Genomic DNA, 19,743 nt, shown 5'->3' on the forward strand with positions numbered 1-19,743 from the left:
CTTTTTTTTTAAAAAAAATTTTAAAAACTTATTTTTGATTTTTATAAAAATCAAAACAGAAAATACAAACAAACATTGATTTTTGTTTTTATTTTTTATTTTTTGAAAACTAAAACAAAAAACCCTTAGGATTCTAAAAATATAAGAATGTTTTTAAGAAATAAATTAACCTAGGATAACAATAACATACAAAGCTATAATACCAAATCAGGACAATATCAATCTATATTAACATATACAATCTTGAACAAACCCGCGAATGTGGGAAGCCAAATTACAACAGGTCCCACTGTAATACCTGTTTTGAACATTAAAAATTTTTATTTTTATTTTTAAAAATTATAAATATGTAGTGTTTATCGCAACGAACACAACGATATATTTTTTGTTAAACAAAAATCAAATTCAATATGAAAAAGACTCGACAATCTACACTATCGGATATAAACTCAAAATATTTGATGTTTTTGATCACGATGAATTTGATTTTTGTTTCAAACAAAAAATATACCGTTGGATTCGTTATGAAAAATACTATATATTTATGATTTTTAAAAATAAAAATAAAATTTTTTATTACCCATAAAGGGTATTACAGTGGAACCTGCTGTAATAAAATTACAACAGGTCCCGGGCACCCTCGAATGTGTATCCCGCTACAATGCACAATGCACGGGTTGTAAGAAGTTTAAGGTATGTTTTGGTAAACAATTTTGAAAATACCTGAATCCACGTGTCATTTTAGAACATTAGTGGGTAACGTTGGCCCCCACCAAACAGACATTTAATTTAACACAAAAACGTAATTTGGAGTTTTGAAGCAACAATTTAGAGGAAAACAAGAGAAAAAACAAGGAGGAGATCTGCCAGAAACAATTTCACAAACAGCTCTCCTTCTCCTTCGCGATCAGATCGGACCCATTTTTCCATCTGTCGGTACGGAATTCTAGGGTTTATTCCTCCTCATTCCGATTCAAACCTCCTAATTCAAAATTTCAAATCACCTTACCGTTAAACTTCATGGTTGGTTACCTCGTTTGCTCTGAATTGCCCCTTTTTTTTCCGATTATTTTGTGATCTTGGTCTACAGGTGTATTTTTTTGGATTGAAGGCAATTCATGGTAATTAGGGTTTCATGTTATCATCCGTGCGAGTGAAAATTGGGGCTTGAGTTTATGAGATTTGAGGTTTTGTGTGGAATTTTCGGCTTCAATGGCGTCAGCTCAGGTGCTGCCGACCTCGCGAAAACAAGAGCATTTGGAAGCTGGAAAAAAGAAGGCACGCTTTTGTTCTTTCTCTCTGTTTTTTTTTGGTTTCATGCAAATGATCAATTTTGATTGGTCGAGTTTTTACACTTGGTTGCGATATAATCAGGTTTCCTCGAAATGCATGGCTATTTTATTCCCAATTGGATCGCTGATCTGAAAATTTTCTTTCTCATTACAATCACCTTTTAGTGTTGATAAGGTAAATATGGTATGGTGGTTGGTTTTGCATTTTTGCATTCACAATCTATCATCATGTGTTATTCATGGTAGTGGTATTCTTGTTATGGTGAAGCTCCATTGCATGTACCAGTGCTGTCAGGAAAGGTGATTTTTTTTTAAAATTTTTCTTTTCTAAATTTGTGTAATTGCTGGTTTTCGCCCTATGTTTGAGCTGATTTAACATTGAGTTTTTAGTTTGGGAGCTGAAATTAGACTTTCCATTATTTCAGTTTCGTTTCTATGGTTTCATGGGAATGTCTTTGTTTCTTCTTCATCTTTATAGTGATCTTAATTTTTATATCTTTTTCTGTGTATGCAGATTATTTATTATAGAACACTATCCTTGTACTTATGCCTTGGGCTCTGCCAAGGACCTTAGAGTTGATAAACTAGGATAATCTTGGAGGAGTATAGCATAGTAACCTAAACTGGCTCATACATCTGTTGTCCGTTAGAAGCTTGTTTTTGGTGTCAATCATATTTGCTATTCCATTTCTCTGAGAAGCTTGCTTCTTGGTGTCAAGTGCCAACTCCTTCCCATAAACAGTTTCATATTTGAAAGACCATCTTTGCACTGCTAGTACTACTAACTGTGAATATCTATGTTTTAAGAGTTATTGACCGCCCACTAGTTTCAAAGCATACAACTACACATGACATAAGGAATTGCCGAGTTGTTTTGTTAGGCTGTGGTATGTTGCACCCAAAATTTTCTTGTCCCATTGAGTCTAGTATTGAAGCAATGGATTATACTTTCAACAACAATGAAAATGCGACTCAAAATCTACAGCCCTAATATCCTATCTTGAGTTACTTGTGATAATAAGGTAGCAGAAAAGAAAACATTAAAATTTTAAGGTTAAAATGAAGTATAAGGATATGGGGTAATGGGGGAGAAGGGGAGGGAGGTTGGCACTGAAGTTTTACATATTATGAAAGGCTGCATATTGTTGAGTATTTGACAAGCGAGTGTGGCCCTTGAATGGGTAAATAAGTTCACCCTGAACTTGGCCATGACTTGTCCTTTGTGATTATGATATGCTGGAGGCTGGAGCTGAATTTGTTAAAAAGTTCAGACTAGTATTTGAGGGAATTTGAAAAGCCACACTATGTAATTAATTGCTCAAGCTCCTACTAAAATCTAGTTCACATTGGACATGATTCAATGTTCAATGCAGTTTGAGGCCATTTTTATTGTCCGGCATTGTCAGATGGTGGTGAGATTTAGTTATTGTAAAGTTTATTGATGACCGCATGCTGTATCTAAGATGCTTCATAAAAGTTTATGTGACTTTGAATGTGTGATGACCGTTGTGATTTGTGAAGTTTACTTGTTTAAGCATGCACTTCATTATAATCTCAATTTCCCTTTTATTCAAAAGCTATCTCTAATGCAATGGTAAAAGTCTTAAAGCTGCCATGTGCAAGCTTTTGGCTTTGAGGATTTCAAATGGTCTTCATGCAAAGTCGCTGGAGTTTAGAACAGCATCCAGAAGATTGTATCTATTTTGTGGGAGATAAATGGCAGCCTTTTCAGAATTGAAAACCATATTACTTTATAGTGGATGCTTCTTTGTTTTAGAATGCCTCTCGAGGTGCTTTAATCGTATGAATTCATACGTTTTGTGGCCGGTGTTTAATTTTCTTGGAAGTACCTGCAATTTTTTGAACCATTAGTTACTTTTATGTTATGGTATCCCCTTATTTTGCTCAGTTTGTTATTATTGCAGCTGGAAGAGTTCCGCAAGAAAAAGGCAGCTGAGCGAGCCAAGAAATATGCTTCCACTAGCCAACGTTACACTTCTGATGTTAGCATAGTTCAGAAACAATTTTTAGAGGCTGAACGTGTTACACACTCAGATGGCGCAGATACATCTGAAGGTCCCAGAACTTTTGTTGAAGGCTTTGGTGTAGATATGAACAATGGCATCAAAGCACTTGGTCTTGACCAAAAAAGTGAACAAAGTTATTTGAAAGATACAGATGATAATGTTTCTTTTATGACTGATCATAGTTCATCTTTGGTAGAAGTAGCACCAACACATGCAAATAATCTAGATTTTCAGAAATTTGATGCCTCTGAACCTACTGAAACAGTTGGTGTCCAAGAGATAAAAGATACGACTAATGATATTGGATATTATAATGGAGCCCCAAAAGGACCACTTAAATATGGGATTTTTAGCACTTACAGTCAATCTACTGGGATGGAGTCTTCTCAGTCGAAAGAAAATAAAAGTTACATGAAAGATTCTGCTGCTAGCCTCTCTGGCTCTCCATATAGTAATTTTACTACAAGTGTTTCAGCTTCGAATTCTGGCAGTTTTCAAATGCCTACGAAGCCCAGTTTTACTGGTTTGCTGGCAGTCGGCAGTACTTCGCCTTCTTATTACGAAGGTAATTTTGTTGAATTTTCATTTTTTCCTTTTCATATAAAAATAGCTTTTGTATTCTTACAAGGTTAGGTGTTGTATTTGAATTTCATTTTGTTTTGTATTGATATTAGTGGCTTTTTAACTTTTCGTAATAATGCAATGAGAAAGTATTAACTATCACCAAGTGTTTGTGGTTTTATGATAGACTCTATTCAACCTACCTCCAGCTCTAGAGTGTCCATGACAGAAGTTGTTGAAGATGTGCATGGTGCTGCAAAGTCAAACGATCATATGGATTCTGACTTGGACGAAAGAAAGCGTAGCAGCTTTGCTAGTGGTTCCTCCAGCATGCATGGTGCAAATATTCAGACAAGTGATTCCACAGGCTTTGACTCAGATGTCAGAGGCTCCCTTAATCATGAGCCACGACATTCTACCTCAACTGAAGGGAATTCTAGGAGATCCCGCCCATCATTTCTTGATTCTCTCAATGTTCCTAGAGCTTCTGCAGGGACAAATTTCCAAAAGGAAGAATTTGATAAGGACTCATTTCTAACGAGTAATTCAAATGTTATTGGTGTAGATAATTTCGGAGTATCTGCCAACAGTAAGTTGTCAAAAGAAAGTGAAACTATGGGACCTTTCTCTAAGCCGAAATATTCTAATATGGCCAGCGCTTTTGAGCATGCCACCAAGTTTTCAGTACCTACTAGTAATGGAGTTGACGTACTAAAGCCAAGTGTTAATGAGAAGACCTTGGAGAAAAATCATGGGTTTTATTCACCTAAACAAGATGAAGATTTTGCTGCTTTGGAGCAGGTATATTCTTATGTTGCTGCATTTCTGTGCATGTTCTTTTTTTTTGTACTGCTGTCCTTTTCTTGGTTGCGGTAATTTCCAGTCTTGCGTGATCCATCCAGCATATGAGATAAATTATTTTATGCTAGCTTTTTCTAATAGACTGTTAGTGGAACGGCTGGTGATTGCCTGAAGAGCGTCCAATTTATCTACTTTTGTACCTTGTTTGGTCATCCCAACTTTCTTCAGGGTTTCCCTGGGATTCATTGAACAAGTACATCTTAAAATTTTTTAGAGATTTTCCCTGAGAAATTTTCAATATAGAAAGTGGGAGGGGCTTCTACTCTTTTTTAATGATTTTTGTTAAAAGCACCAAGGAGATGCAAACAAGAAAGTCACAAAGACGCTAAACTGATACTCTCAAAGAAAATATTGGGGTTATTTACTGGAAAAAGGAGAAGCAAGAACGAGCCAGTATTTGTACATGTATTGTCTATGCTGATAAGAAGAAGCTTACCCGCAATTAGTTCTACATAAGGAGGAAGAATTAAGAATGTTAAATAATACCCATTAGTTGTATGTTCCGATTTGATGTGTCAAGGCAATGGCTTGAGCTTTAACAAATAGAAATTGATTTGGGTTCTAGATTACGACTTTAGTGTTTATTGCAATAATTAATAGGATGAGCATGTTGCAGGTGGAGCCTATCCTATCCATGCCTTGGCCTTTTCCGATGGACTTCTCAATGTCACCCTATCCCTTGATTTAGTAGAAGGCCCTAGCCTCTAGTACAAAAAAATGATCACTCCGCCACGATTGTTGTGTCACATTGTTGACGCTAGTTGTTTGATACTCTCCTTGATGGTGTTGGAGGTCGGGTTGGGGGAGCTTTAGGATATGGAAGATTTTTGGTTCTCGAAGCTATTAAAGTCAGAAAGGGAGGGGCCATTACCAGTCTTAGGTTGGGAATGGTTTAAGGGAAAGAGATGGATGGAAAAAGAATTTGAATGTCCTTGTAGAAGTCTAAGTAACTATTATATTGTAAATGACTAAATGCAAATTGAGGCTTCCTTTGGTGGTGAGATTTCCTCCATTTGCTCATCCACCTTTCCTACTGATAAGAAATTTTGGTAATCAATGTTTTATTCTTTTTGGAGTGTGTTGTGATATACCATATATGGCATATTCTTTATATAACAAAGGTGCTTATTAGTGGAGAATATACATGGAGTGTAAGAATTAGATGTTACAATGAGTGTAAGAGTTAGATAATCAGCTGTTCTGTGTTTTTTTTTCCTCAGTGTGTATTGTAATTAAACCCACTGGTATTTGTTGCCAAATTTCTTAAAATTTCCATGAATATGATATTGGCTATCCTCACCCCATCCTGGTTGACATGGGTAGAAAGATATAGCAGAGCACTACAAAATGGAGATACTGTCTTGTTGAAGCAATTGATGTATTGTAATCTTATTGTTCAGTATTTATTACATTACCAACTCTGGTTATCTTATAGATGCTATCAGCTTAGCATCATCCTGACATATTTGGGATGCACCTTCTTGATAATCTATATTTTTTTCGTGCTAGAAACAAAGAATCACACATTGAATCTTTGGGTTGATGATTTTCTCAAATTCCTTGAAACATTTTCCTGTTCTTGTGAGAAAAATTAACTAATATTATTATTTCTTCTCATGCTATTCTCTTGGTTATTTTTGCTTTACATGCGCAGTCGCTACTGTAATCTGAGCTTGTTCGCTTTTATCCCATCCTTAAGGTTACTCTTTTCTCTTTTTTCTCTCTTTTTTCTCTCTTTTTCTTTTTCTCAAAAAATTCTTGTAAGCAGCACATTGAAGATTTGACTCATGAGAAATTCTCATTGCAACGAGCACTTGAAGCATCAAGAGTTTTGGCAGAGTCCTTGGCATCAGAAAACTCATCCCTTACAGATAGTTACAATCAGCAGGTCTACACATGAACATTACTATTCTTTTTATGGCATTTTAACTTTTTATGTATTGATTGTTCATGATTGAACTTATTTGATTGACTGTCTGTATCGTAAATGCTCCTGTCTTAATTCCAATTGCCATAACATAGGGAGTGTCCCCCCTTTACAAGATGCAGTGCGGGAAAGGTGGCGAGTTTTGTATCATATTTGTGTTCAGATTTTTTACCAATAAAAAATGAATAGAAAATTTGTACGGAGTACAGACTTAGTTCTTAGGTGAAAATATCACTTTGCACCTCTTGTGTTACACTTTAATTAAGTAAAATTGCGAAGGAGTTGTTTCATGGGATTCAAAGTTCAATGGCACATGGTAAGTCAGGTGTCTCCGTCATGACTTTTGTTGCTGCTCAAAAGTAAATGATTTTACTTATCTTCTGGATATGAGCTAATTATAAAGCAGCATTTAAGACATGCCTCAATTATGTAGCTGGTACGATGCATCTGGCAGAAGTCAATGTTAGCTTCCAAATTAAAATTAGAAACCTCCACACAGAAGCCACGGCAAGAGTTGCATCCCACCAGTAGGCTTATTTTTATACTGCCTATTATTTGTTCCAGCTTGGCACCATTTTCATTTAAGCATCTTATTTTATGAATAAATATAAGGTCCTTATTCTTCAATGTCGATCTTCATTATTTACTATAATGTTTTCCCCAGAGAAGTTTCGTCAACCTATTAAAATCCGACATGGAAAAGTTACAGGATGAAATCAAGGTCATAGTGGTTAGTATCAATTATCCTCTACTTAAAGTTTCCTATATGTGCATATTAATAGTATGCTTGCACCATCTATCAATTTCCATCTTGCTGCTGTAAAAAATTTATTTGGGAAGTATGAAATACAGTTTTCATTGTTTGCTGTGACATCACTGCAACCTTTCTGTACAGTAATTGACAATTTTAAGAACAATAAAGTTTTGCACAAGTGCAGAAGTGTGTAAACCTTGTGAAGTTGATAGCTGCAATTCAGTAATGGACGTTTACTTCTCTAGATAATCTAGTGACAAGTTTACATGTGGCATCAATGTTTTTGGTGTGGTCTTTGCCCAAGTTTTGCTGGACAGAATGTTTACACAGCAATGTGTAAATGGATTGGTTTGACTTGCATTTACTTTAATATGAAAATGAATTGCTTGTTTGATAATGCTTATTTCTGAGTCTATGCATGAGTGTCTCTGGGAATGATATAGGTCATTTAGAAAGTTTCTCGATTGGTTTAAGAAATGAGTCATTTTCTGTTGGTTTGGCAATAAGTGGAGGTACCATTTTTTGTAGAAGTGAAAGTGGGTCACTGTATTTCACTTTGATGCTTCACGTCTGTGCAAAGCCTTTGTTAGGCAGATGCATCTGGATATTTGCATTAGAAAGAGACGATAGTGTGAAGATATGCATGGTGGTGGTCAACTATGGTATAACCGTATAAGGATGTGTGGCTTGGGTCCTCTTGCTGTTGGCCTGTGGAAAACTTACCTTATATAACTATTCCAAAGCCCTGATTTGATTAAGAAGAACACATGTGCTTACCATTGTACCATCATATCATGGCATTCAACCATTGTGGGTTGTGAAGAAAGGGTTCGCCAATGTGTTTGGATGCTTATAAGAGGCATGCGAGCTTTTGGGTTGGCAACGAGAGAACTGTGTGATTTTTGCATGATTTTCCTGGTTTCGTATTTTGAGAAACCTCTTTTGGCGATTTTCCTGCTTTTATTTGTTAGAGGTGACAACAAGGACTAATTGGTAGCTTATTACATGAGGCTTTTAGGGGAAGTTTTTTCAGAGGATTCTAGGTTCAGTAAAATACAATGGGATTGGAAATGCCAATCACTCTTGTTTGTCACTTGTCAGTTGTCACACATGGCAGATCTCTATAGCCAGCACAACATCTGGTCAGAGGTGATTTTTCCTAGTCTTTAAAAATGATATTTGGGTTGGCAACTTGGCATGAGAAACAATAGGTATATGTAAGGCTTTAGGGATCTAAAGAACAGGCATCTCTTACTGAATGTTGAATATTTTTTGTATTTCAATTTTTCTGCAAATCTTGCTCTTCCACAGACAAGTGAGGTACAATTTTTTTTTTCTGGAGCAACAAAAGGAAGTAATTCAGCGAAGAGGCACCAAGAGTGTGTTACCCAAAAAGTACAACGAAAGCGGAGAGGAAATCCAAAATCTTCCCTCTCTCTCTTTTCTATTTCCCTCATTTTTCTGTCACTCATCACTTTCAGAAAATGAGTCACATTGCTATCTGTGTGCTTATTGTAAACAACTATCCTTATATGCTTTTTTTTTTTCCAGTAACGTTTAAGCATGTTCTTTTGCTTGGTCCCTCCCCTTCCCTTCCTGTTTTTTGAAACAAGAGCTTTGAGCAGTTAAGCGATCAAGACTCATAGATTACTGTCTTTTAGGTATTAGGATCGTTGACCCAACATGTATGCTCTCACTCGAACTCTTCTTAGAAGATCAAGGTCGCTTGGCGGTGCATCTCCCAGAGGGATTCCCACCAATTAGCTTCTTTGTCGTCTTATGGATTTTCTCACCCGTTGACTCACACACATCTCAAACTTCTTGGTCCGTGTGTCAAGATAGGTCGAATGGGGAGCTCGCAAGCCGATGATAAGAGAGCGTGATTCCTGAGGCATGCCAGTGACGGCTTGCGCTGCCATCCACGATTGCGACGACGACGTTCCACGAGCGTAGCTAGCTAATTTATTAGCCTAATATCCTGTTCTAGTCAGGCTAAATTCTTCTAAATGACAGCCATGGATGAAAGTCAAATGATTTATCTTGGCTTTTATACAATTTATTCCTTGTTATAAAAGGGTAAAGTACAGATGCACGGATTGATAGTTCAAAGCATCACTTGGAATTGTGTTGCCTATGATCAGTTATGGACAATTATTTTGGAAATATGCTACTACATAGATGATTATATTGCTATCCTGTCTCCGTAGCTGTAAGATACCTGTCTAATGTGTGAAGAAGAATCTTAAATGTGTGGTAATATGGTAGAGCTGTATAATCTGTATGCCGATATAAGTAATTTTGCATTTTTATTTCTCAATATTTGCCTAATCTGCAATTTCAACAGGCAGAACTTGAGTCTGTGAAAATGGAATATGCAAATGCACAGCTAGAGTGCAATGCTGCTGACGAACGTGCCAAGTTATTGGCTTCTGAAGTGATTGGTTTGGAAGAGAAGGTAGTATATTTCTTTGGTAGTCCTTTTGCTGGTGGTTTTGCACTATTAAATATGGTTTTGCGCTATTAAATATTAATATGCTTGTTTTTCCTCCTAACTTTTCAATGTCGTGTCCTGAATTCCTGACATGTTTGAGTGTTTTTGCTTTTGCCTTGGAAAACCTGTTTATTCCTTTTTTTTTTCTCCTGATTTTGTCGGAACTGTGATATCTGGAGTCTATGTTGATTACTCTTATCTATGTGATGATTCAACCTTGACTCTACTTTCATATGCTTTATCAGAAAATTCTGACATTACAGCATTCTAGGTTTTGCTTATATATACTAACATATTTGTGATAATCATGTTTCTGTATGGTGAGAAGTTTCAATATAATCTCAATTTTATGTTACACTAGACTGAATGTATTGTTGAGTTATTGAATCTTTCTAGAAGAGGAGAAATTTGTAACCTTTTGGTTAGCTGTATAAGATGACCATATATTGTAAAGTTACTTGAGAAGTGGTTGAAGATCATCATATTTATACTCACTGCTTGAGGGATGAGTTAGATAATTCATTCATGGAATATTTTAGCCTTAATCCCTCTTGTGCTTGGCTGGAAAATCAAGGAGTTAAGCGGGAGAGCATTAGGACATTAAATCTCCTTTGCAGTTGATTTGGGTAGTTGGCTGAATGAAGACTCTGACCTTTTGATGGGTTCAAAGTAATCTCACCAGCAGATGCATATTAGTTTCTTTGACTGCACTTAGGATGCACCCCCTGTGGGCCTCATTATGTGTGTGTGTGTGTATATATGTATATATATTTATATTATTTTTCCATAAAAAAATGATGATACATATTGTTGGAGTAGGTAACGGTGTGGCTGACCTGGGAAGCTGATGATTCAGTCAATCAGCTGCTGTTTCTACGATTAAGTTTGCTAGCCATTAGATCTGCCAATCTTGTTTGGATAGTCTTTATAAGCTAATGGCATATTGAGCAGAGTTCACTAGCGCTTTAAAATCTAATTTACTGGATAGAACATTTTCGACATCTCCGAACTTTCTTCTCCATCTCGGATTTCTCTATGGTACTAATTGCTTCTGGTATTATTTGTTCCTTATGTCAGTTCTTGCTATTGCTTTACGTAGGCCCTCAAACTGAGGTCAAGTGAGCTAAAGCTGGCAAGGCAATTGGAGAACTCAGAAGCTGAAATTTCTTCATACAAGTATGTATATGTATTACTTCTTCACTCCATATGTGCAGCACATAGTTTCATGCAAATATCAGTAAATTGTTTCATTTCTTTTAAAAGTTGCTTGGATATCATCAAATCTTAAGTTGTGTTGGCCTTGGATCAATTTGCAATCTGTTAATAATGCATGATAAATAAACTATAGCAATCTCTGAATTTTCAAGTCGTTTTGTTGAAGCAGTGGGTATGGGGAAGACAGTAAAAAAATAAATATGTTGCGAGGTACTGCTGACTTCGTTTTGAGAGTGAGCACTCCTCAACAGAAAGTGAATCCATCTCCATAGTCTCACATTAAAAAATAAACCCATATCCTTAGACCAAGGGAAATAATATCAATTGAATTTTGGCAGTGATTCTAAATTGAGTATAGACTGTCTCTTTTTGAATATACAAAGAGAGGAACACCAAAGTTTGCGTTGAGAACCTGGTTAAGAATCTCATAACAAACCGTTTCGATCCAATTGAAAGCACCAATGAACAAAATAAAAGATAGATTTGATTGATAGAATTCACAAAATTGAATCCTAAATTCCTAATACAATCGCTTGTGTAGGAAACACAAAATGAATCTACACTAGCCCAAGCCAATTGGAGCAAGAGTACCTCAAAGGGCTGAATAAATATAGTATAGAACTCACATAATGGTTCTATCCTAGTCCAAGCAAATCAAAGCAAAGAGTGCCTTGAGAGGCGATTACAATAGGGATAACCCTAAAGCCCGCTAGGAGAGTTGGTTCATACTTTTAAAATTAGAAGTCAAAGTTGAAGTTTTTATTATAAGATTAAGCTTAGGCCCAATAGGCTTGGTCTTGGAACATTTTTCCCGCCTAGCGTGAACAAGTTTTTTATGACTTATGAGTGAGTTATGTTCAATTTCTCTACGTATTAGAATTATTTTTATTTTTATTTTTAATTTTGCGCCTTGCTTCGCTCGGGCATGCACTTTACTTGGGCGATAGACGACCCTTTGTGCCTTGAATACGCCTAGTGAATTTGACAACTATGATCTCTCTCTACATCATCTCCTCAACTGTCACCAAAACTCTTAGTTCTACCGTCCAATGCCTCAAACCTTGCGCGATTTGTGGTAGGCGACCTTTTGGTCGCTTTATTTTCAACTCCTCCCTCCATCTCCACACAAATCAACTCTCAATGAAAGCATCCAATTGTTGAGGACCTGGTTAAGAATCACAGAACAAATCGATTCGATCCCATTGAAAGTGCTAAGATTAGTTACTTTGCCATTCAACCCAATAAATTTTTTTGGTTTGGGGCCGTTTATATATATATATATATATATATATCCCCCTCACTTGTGGGAGGAGCAATCTGACAACCCAACACTTGCACATCAAACGAGGCCCAACAATAGGGGCTCTCACAAAGACCCACACTTGGGGCAACAATAAATTGCAGAAGTTAAGGTTTGAACCCAATACCCCTCGCTCTAATGCCATGTTAAGATTAGTTATTTTGCCATTCAACCCAATAAGTTAACTTGTTGGTTTGAGGCGTTTCACATCATTTATATATATATTCTAACAGAAAGCACCAATGAACAAAATAAAATATAGATTTGATTAATGGAATTCACATAATTGAACCCTAATACAGCCTCTGGTGTGAAAAGCTCAAAATGAATGTACACTAGCCCTAGCCAATTGGAGCAAGAATGCCCCAAAGAGCCGAATAAGTCTAGTATAGAACACACAGAATGGTTCTTTCCTAGTCCAAACAAATCAAAGCAAAGAGTGTCTTGAGAGCCGATTACAATTGGGATATACCCTAGGCAAAGCCTCCAAAACATTCTTGATTCTTCTATGCATAATAAAACTAATACATAAACTTAGTATTTAAAGACATCAACCCTAAACTAAATTAGGAAACAAACTGTAATTAGTTGACTTATATAAGAATTCCTATACAAATTCTAATTAGTTGACTAAATTTAATTAAGAATTCCTAATTCAATTTCTCACTCCTACGATTCTCATCAATTTGATGCAACTAAACCAATTATGATTAAATTAATCAAATCAGTCATTCTCATCAGTTTGATGCAACTAAACCAATTATGATTAAAGAAATCAAAGGAGATCTCCTTTGAGTGAAATATTCTATGATTCTTAGGATGGCGAATTCTTCTTTTGATTCTCCATCATCACTTTAGGATTTTATACAATTGGAGCAATATCCTTGTGGGTTATGGAAAGTACCATTTTTTGTTCTTATTGCTTCACTTCTCGTTTCTAGCATGTTGTCCACATTTTGCTTTTCCACAAAAGAAGTCTGCTTACTATGCTTTCAAATTTTGGTAACGAGTTACGTTTGTAATCAATGGTGTTTAACATTAACAAATCATTCTGAATGTTACAGAAAAAAGATGTCTAGTCAGGAGAAAGAGCGTCAAGATTTACAGTCAACTATTGATGCTCTTCAAGAAGGTAAGTGAACTTCTGATGTGGTTCACTAAAATTTTAAGGGAGATAAAGGGATGGGAGGGGCAAAGGGGAAATGGGGTGTTCATTAACGAGAGATTTCTATTTCTTGTTTTCCAATCCTTCTCTTTTGTTTGTTTCCTTATTCTTATAGTGCACATTGGGTTTCTTTCCCTCTTCTATTTTTGGGGGTGGGTGGGTTATTTTTCCAAGGTCAGCTCTGGGCAGAGGGGGCACTTGAACCTCCTACCTAGGGTTAGGGTGTAGTGGTGCCAGGTCACAAGGGCTCTCTTTCAGGGTGGGCTTTTGTTGAAAAATTTCCCTAATCATTAACTTTTTCTGTGTGAAACAGAGAAAAAACTATTGCAATCGAAGTTACGGAAAGCTTCTGGTGGAAAGTCTACTGATGTTAGCAAGGGTTCTACTCAGAGAAAAGATATAGCCACTACTACAGAAGATTTAGGTAAAAGTACTCTCTGTTTGGTTGGAGCAGCTGTTTATGATAGATTTGTTTTGTAGTAAAACAGTATATTTATTGAAAGGATGCATAATGCTTACTTATGAAATATACTGGTGAAACATCAGAAAAAAAAAGTGTATATAAGTAGGCGAAAAGATTATGCAAAACTTTGCTAAAAGCTCCAAAATTGGTTCTGTGGAATGAGACGCGGGCAACGCTGATACGATGACTGAACCGTCCTTCATATCCAATGTGGAACTTTCAAGTGTGTTAGAGTGATAGTTTCCATCAATTATAGCAACACTTTCCTTCTACAAGTGTAACGTGCAGCATCAAAGCAAGGTGGCCCATCGTTACATTCGACCCTGATTTTGATGTTTTTGGATCAACTTTTATTTTTGTTGGGTTGGGGGTGGGGCAGAACATGCTTTTTTTTTGTGTGGTAGAAGGGGATTTGGATCCCTAACCTCATGGTCAAGAGGGTCGTATGCCCACCAGTCTACTGTGATGCCATTTCCTTGATGCTGGTAGGTGTTTTTCTACGGCCTACTCTTGTCTTGCATATTAGTTGCAAGTTGATTTCCCATCGACCGTTTCACATATTTCCTTCCCCCCCACACTTGTAACCCTCGTTCATTAAAATTTATATCGTTTGCAGGAAGCTCATGTGGTTGGTGATTTTCTTTTCAATAGTACTTTTCTCGCTTTAGTTAGGGATTCATGTTGTGTCTTTGTGTTCTATTTTAATAATTCAATTTCTGATGCTATCACAGAAACTTCCAACCAGGAAACACAAGGTCCGTCTAATGTTGGAAGTGAAGCTGAGGGTCTTCCCTTGTTACACGAACATGGACTATTAGATCTTGAAGCTTCATCTACGCATATTCCACCAGACCAAATGAGGATGATTCAAAACATCAATGCATTAATATCTGAGGTATTATTTATTTTTGAAATCTTCTACTTTAATTAGATTGCCATTTCTTTTTCTCTTCCCTTCCCCAAAAAGAAAGTACTAGTTAGTTTTTCAAAACTTATTCTTCTTTTCCAATCGCTATTGGTTATTTTCTGGCCGCAGTTAGCGTTGGAGAAAGAAGAGTTGACACAAGCTCTGGCATCTGAGTCATCTCAGTGCTCCAAGCTGAAGGTAGCTTTTAATTTGATAGAATTTTATCTCATGCTATAGATGGATCTAAAATGAATTGGATATATATATATTATCAAACAGAGAATTAGTTGGTTATGTTTACTAATTGTCGTGCACATTAATGTATTCATCTGGTCATCATACTGTTGTTAGTTCCTCTGGTACATGCCAAATGTTTTTTTTATGCTGACTTGTTGCCATTAAGCAGAAATAAGATCACAGGCCATTGGCACACGAGAAGCACCTTCATGTACTATACGTACTTGTATGGTACTACCCAGTGTATGTTTTCATTTAACTACCTATTAAGTTTCCTTGGGGAAAAAAATTAAAAAATATAAATCATAATTCTTGTATGCAAGGGGCAATTAATAGATCAGAGTACACTTGTAACCTTTAAATGTCGGGTCTATCTTTCCCGTTGATTATATGATCTCATACTATTTAACGATTAGAATAGGTTCACATTTATTATATTTTCTTTGATTTCAGCAGTTAACTACATGCTTCGTTTTCTTTTCGCTCATTGGATCTCCATCAATAATACCCTATTTATTGAGTGATTTATGTCTTTTCCTAATTGTTTTGCAATACCTTAAATCAAATCTTATGCTGATAGTGATGAAAATAGTTGGTGCTTCCCTGTGCTTTTTGTACATATATGCCATTGTAATAATGTTTTTTATTGTATCTCTATTCTCTAATAATCCAGCTCAATAATTGAACTTAAGAAAGTTGTTACTCAAGTTTACTTTTTACCTACTTTATCATTTAATTGAAGAGGATCTCTGTGATAGTAATAGAGAGCGTGGATTTTTTTACAATTTTTTTGCGTCTTCTTCATAGAGGTTTTTTGTATTCAATGGCCTTGTGCACGGGAGTTGTTTACCTTTTTCTTTAACCAATATTTCTTATTTTGAGCAACCCCATAGACAAGTATTGTTCTATCGTAGGTGAAATGATCTGTGTTCTTTTCATTGGTTGTCAGTGAAGAGGTGGTTGTTCGAATTCACTGTTCCATATACATTCACGTATTTAGGTTGTGTGATTCGTAAAGCATTCATTCGTAAGCTCTTATATGTACATGATTGTAATGCACTGTGCTCACAATAAAAACACACAATTCCATACTCACAAGCGTGTAAAATAGAAAGTGAGCTTCTTGGATAATTTTTCATAATGCTCATCACGAACTGATATCAAGATTTGGTGTCCAGTTTTAAATATTATTAGACATATTTCATTTTCCAGGCTCTTAAATGGTTCCATGTGAAGTTAATGTTTGTCTTATTTCTTGTCTGTCGGAATTTTTTAAATTGCTTTGAAATCACTCTCTTTGGAGTAAATGAAGGATTTGAACAAGGAGTTGTCCCGAAAACTTGAAGCTCAAACTCAAAGACTAGAGCTTTTGACTGCTAAAAGTATGGCCAAGGAGAATATTCCAGCAAGATTGCCAGATTCTCGGACCATTCAGGAAAACACCCCATATGCAGATGAAGGTGACGAGGTATGTTCTCTGGACAGGTAGTGTTGTAATATTTTGTTTTGTTTTAGAGTATGCTCTGTCTGATTGCAATGCAAACCAGTACGTCTCTTGTTCTTTTTAGAGTTGTTTGCATGTCAGGTTCCTTGAGCCTCAATTGCCACTTTCATCAAAATTTACTGTGAATGATACCTTTAGTAAATTGAAATGTAAGGTTTCTCACATTCAAAAAAAAAAACATAATTTACAATAGGTCCCTGAGGAGATTGGGAATATTCATCTGTTCTTTCTTATATCATTCTTTTCCTTTTCTTTACTTTTGTTGTTTCTCTTTTTTTAATCATTATATATATTTTCTACTTTATGTAGCGTAAGGGCGATGGACTACTACGGTAATACTTGGCTTTTATATTTGTTGGTTTAGTTTGTTCTGTCTGTAGATTGCAAATGTGTAACATATTCTATGCTAGTATCTGCCTATTGTTCTGAACTTCTTCCATCCTTTTTGAGATTCTTCCTCATTTTAATGTGTTAGATGATGAATATGGATATGAATGGGGTAGAGTACGGTTTTATATAATAAGATAGTGTCTGACAGGGAATTTACTGTGGATTGCAAGTGTTGAGATACTGTTTTGCTTGACTAAGAATTCATGTAACAGATCTTAAACTGAGATATAAGGCTTGTTGTCTTTGAAGAGAAATACGAACACTACTAGCTGAAGGATAATTGAGCTGACTCGATGTGATGCATCATGTGGGAATTGGGATATCATCCTCTGTATGGTTAATTGTTTCTGTTTTGACCTTCCGCTCTCTCTTTAGGAATTTCTGATTTACATTAGTCACCACCAGGACCAGTGCTGTCACAGGCCTTTTATTTGCCCTCAATTGTTCAGTCAATTTCCCTTTTAAATTTATTGCGTCATCTTTCCTGTGTTGATTTTGAGTTTTATTCAGTTTAGATCCAAGAACTTGGTTCTGCTTTGCGTTGTTTATATATTGCAGAGAAGCATTTAACTCCTGCAATTGCATATATGGCTTTTGGAGTTGTAAGAGCCTAGTCTTCTTTTCTGGATGAATTTATGGATTTAGATTGGACCTGACCCCCCCTTTCTCTCTTCTTCTCTCACTCAATATTCCCGACGGCTACTACTTTCTAGGGGAAATTAGAGGGTTAACCAAGGAAAAGCAGTTGGGGGTAAGGACTGCTTATATATTTTAATTTTTCTACTTTTTTTAAAAAAATGGTAGCTTCAAGGAGTCGAAAGAGGGTGCGTAGCACAGTTTCTAATGGAAATGAAGTGCAAGTTTCTCGTTCAAACAGGAGCTCTATACAAACAAGAATTTGAAAACTTTGATAATGGCAGAACCTTTTTGTGTGTGCTATTTCTGTCATTTGTTTTTGGCCTATCTAGTTTTGGCTTGCTATTATAGTTGGGTAGCTGATAATTATATGCCATTTTTTTTTGGTCCTGAATTAGGTGGTGGAAAGGGTCTTAGGATGGCTTATGAAGCTCTTTCCTGGAGGTCCATCAAGAAGAAGACCCAACAAGCTTCTTTGACGCATGAATCGGGATCCCTTGTCAATGAAAGGTTTATTCTTAGACCTGCATTTTTTCGACACCCATCCATCCCTTGTCTTAAATGATATAACGGCAACTGCAATTTGTATATCGAGTCAAATCATATAATTCATTCTTTTTTTTGGTAGAAGGAAATTGAGATTGTTTCGAGTTGCGATCCTAAAGGTAGGTTTGTCATTCTTTTGGGCATTATATCCTTGCTGCTGTAATTGGTTCGTCTTTTTTGGACATTTGTTGCGTGCGGCGAAAGATAGTTGTGTTGAGAACTGATGCAGTTTAAAGATGCTCCTTAAATATGACTTGTTTTTGCACTCTAATTTTAGAAAAATAATAAATATTAATTACTTTAAATTAATTTATATATTAATTTTGTTGGCGTTTGCATGGATGGATGGACCCTACACCATATTAAATTTTTTGAAAATGATATGTCTAAGTTTATCATCCATAGTAGTCCATAGTTGATGTCGTAAGCCACATAAGTTATTGATACATAAAGAAATTCTCTTATGAGATCTTAAAATGAGGTTACTAACTTTCAGAATTCACTTTTATGGTTTAAAATATTTTTTTAAAATTTAGAAAAAATATATTTGTATTTTGATTAGTTTTATGAATCCAACGATATATTTTTTGTTTGGAACGAAAATCAAATGCAACCTAAAAGTGTATGAAATGTTTCTTGTTTTATATCTAACAATTCAGAATTATTATACATTTTTTATGTTCAATTTGATTTTTGTTTCAGATAAAAAATATATCGTTGGGTTTCATAAGACTGATCAAGATACAAATAGATTTTTTTCAATTTTTTAAAAAAGTTTTGAATCCTAAAAATTAAAATCTCATTTTAAGATATCATTTTACAACCGGATAAGAAAATTTCTATTAATACATATACATAAAAAAAAAAAAAAAACCCTTACAAAACCATACATAGTGACATGGTTGGTTATAATGACATGGCATGCCATGTCACATGCTGACAAAGCAAATTTTAAAAAAAATTGAAATCCTACAAGCATCAACCAAGGTTTATTTTCCAAAGTTTAACTCGTTTGGTCAGGATAACTTTAATTGATCAACATTTATGCAGTGTTGTGTTTGGGGCCTTTTGGCTTCTATTGATACGATTCGTTTTGTTATTAAGTCAAATTTGTTATAAATCACTCAAAAATGAATGACCACATATGAATATTGTACAACATAAATATGAGAGACTCATGTGAAGAAAAGAAGTGACAATTGTTATTACAATATGAGGAAATATTGAGAAAGTGGTTAATTTTCTTTCCATATATAGACATAAGGTGTCTTTGTAATTGATACGAACAAACACTGCAACAATAAATAATATATCTTTCTTGTCTCTTATTCTCTTGTTTTAAATCTTGAAACTGAAAGTTCTCTTATTTACAATAAAATTGTATTATTCTTTTTCTTTTTAGGGTCACATCATTGTGACCGTTTGAGTTTGTACAACACACATTGAAATAGGGAAATATTGTCTCAA

General features: G+C 35.5%; 1 protein-coding gene across 3 annotated transcripts; it reads left to right on the forward strand.

The window, feature by feature from the left end:
* Positions 1 to 818: 818 nt before the first annotated feature.
* Positions 819 to 18,541, forward strand: LOC120014973 (protein BLISTER). Of its 3 annotated transcripts, XM_038867130.1 has the most exons (14): positions 819 to 936; positions 1,091 to 1,278; positions 3,218 to 3,884; positions 4,068 to 4,681; positions 6,510 to 6,629; positions 7,333 to 7,398; positions 9,767 to 9,877; positions 11,013 to 11,089; positions 13,493 to 13,560; positions 13,907 to 14,017; positions 14,788 to 14,951; positions 15,093 to 15,161; positions 16,513 to 16,668; positions 18,129 to 18,541. In XM_038867130.1, the coding sequence occupies exons 2-14, from the start codon at positions 1,213 to 1,215 to the stop codon at positions 18,207 to 18,209; spliced, it is 2,370 nt and encodes a 789-aa protein (XP_038723058.1). In that variant the 5' UTR covers positions 819 to 936; positions 1,091 to 1,212; the 3' UTR covers positions 18,210 to 18,541. The 3 variants fall into 3 exon arrangements, 2 of the variants coding, with proteins under 2 accessions (XP_038723058.1, XP_038723057.1); XM_038867129.1 differs by having other exon boundaries at positions 831 to 1,278; XR_005471655.1 differs by lacking the exons at positions 15,093 to 15,161; positions 16,513 to 16,668; positions 18,129 to 18,541 and adding an exon at positions 14,140 to 14,356 and having other exon boundaries at positions 831 to 1,278; positions 14,788 to 14,923.
* Positions 18,542 to 19,743: the final 1,202 nt, after the last annotated feature.

This window comes from Tripterygium wilfordii, chromosome 14, assembly GCF_013401445.1.
Source record: "Tripterygium wilfordii isolate XIE 37 chromosome 14, ASM1340144v1, whole genome shotgun sequence".
In the NCBI taxonomy this organism is placed as follows: Eukaryota; Viridiplantae; Streptophyta; class Magnoliopsida; order Celastrales; family Celastraceae; genus Tripterygium; species Tripterygium wilfordii.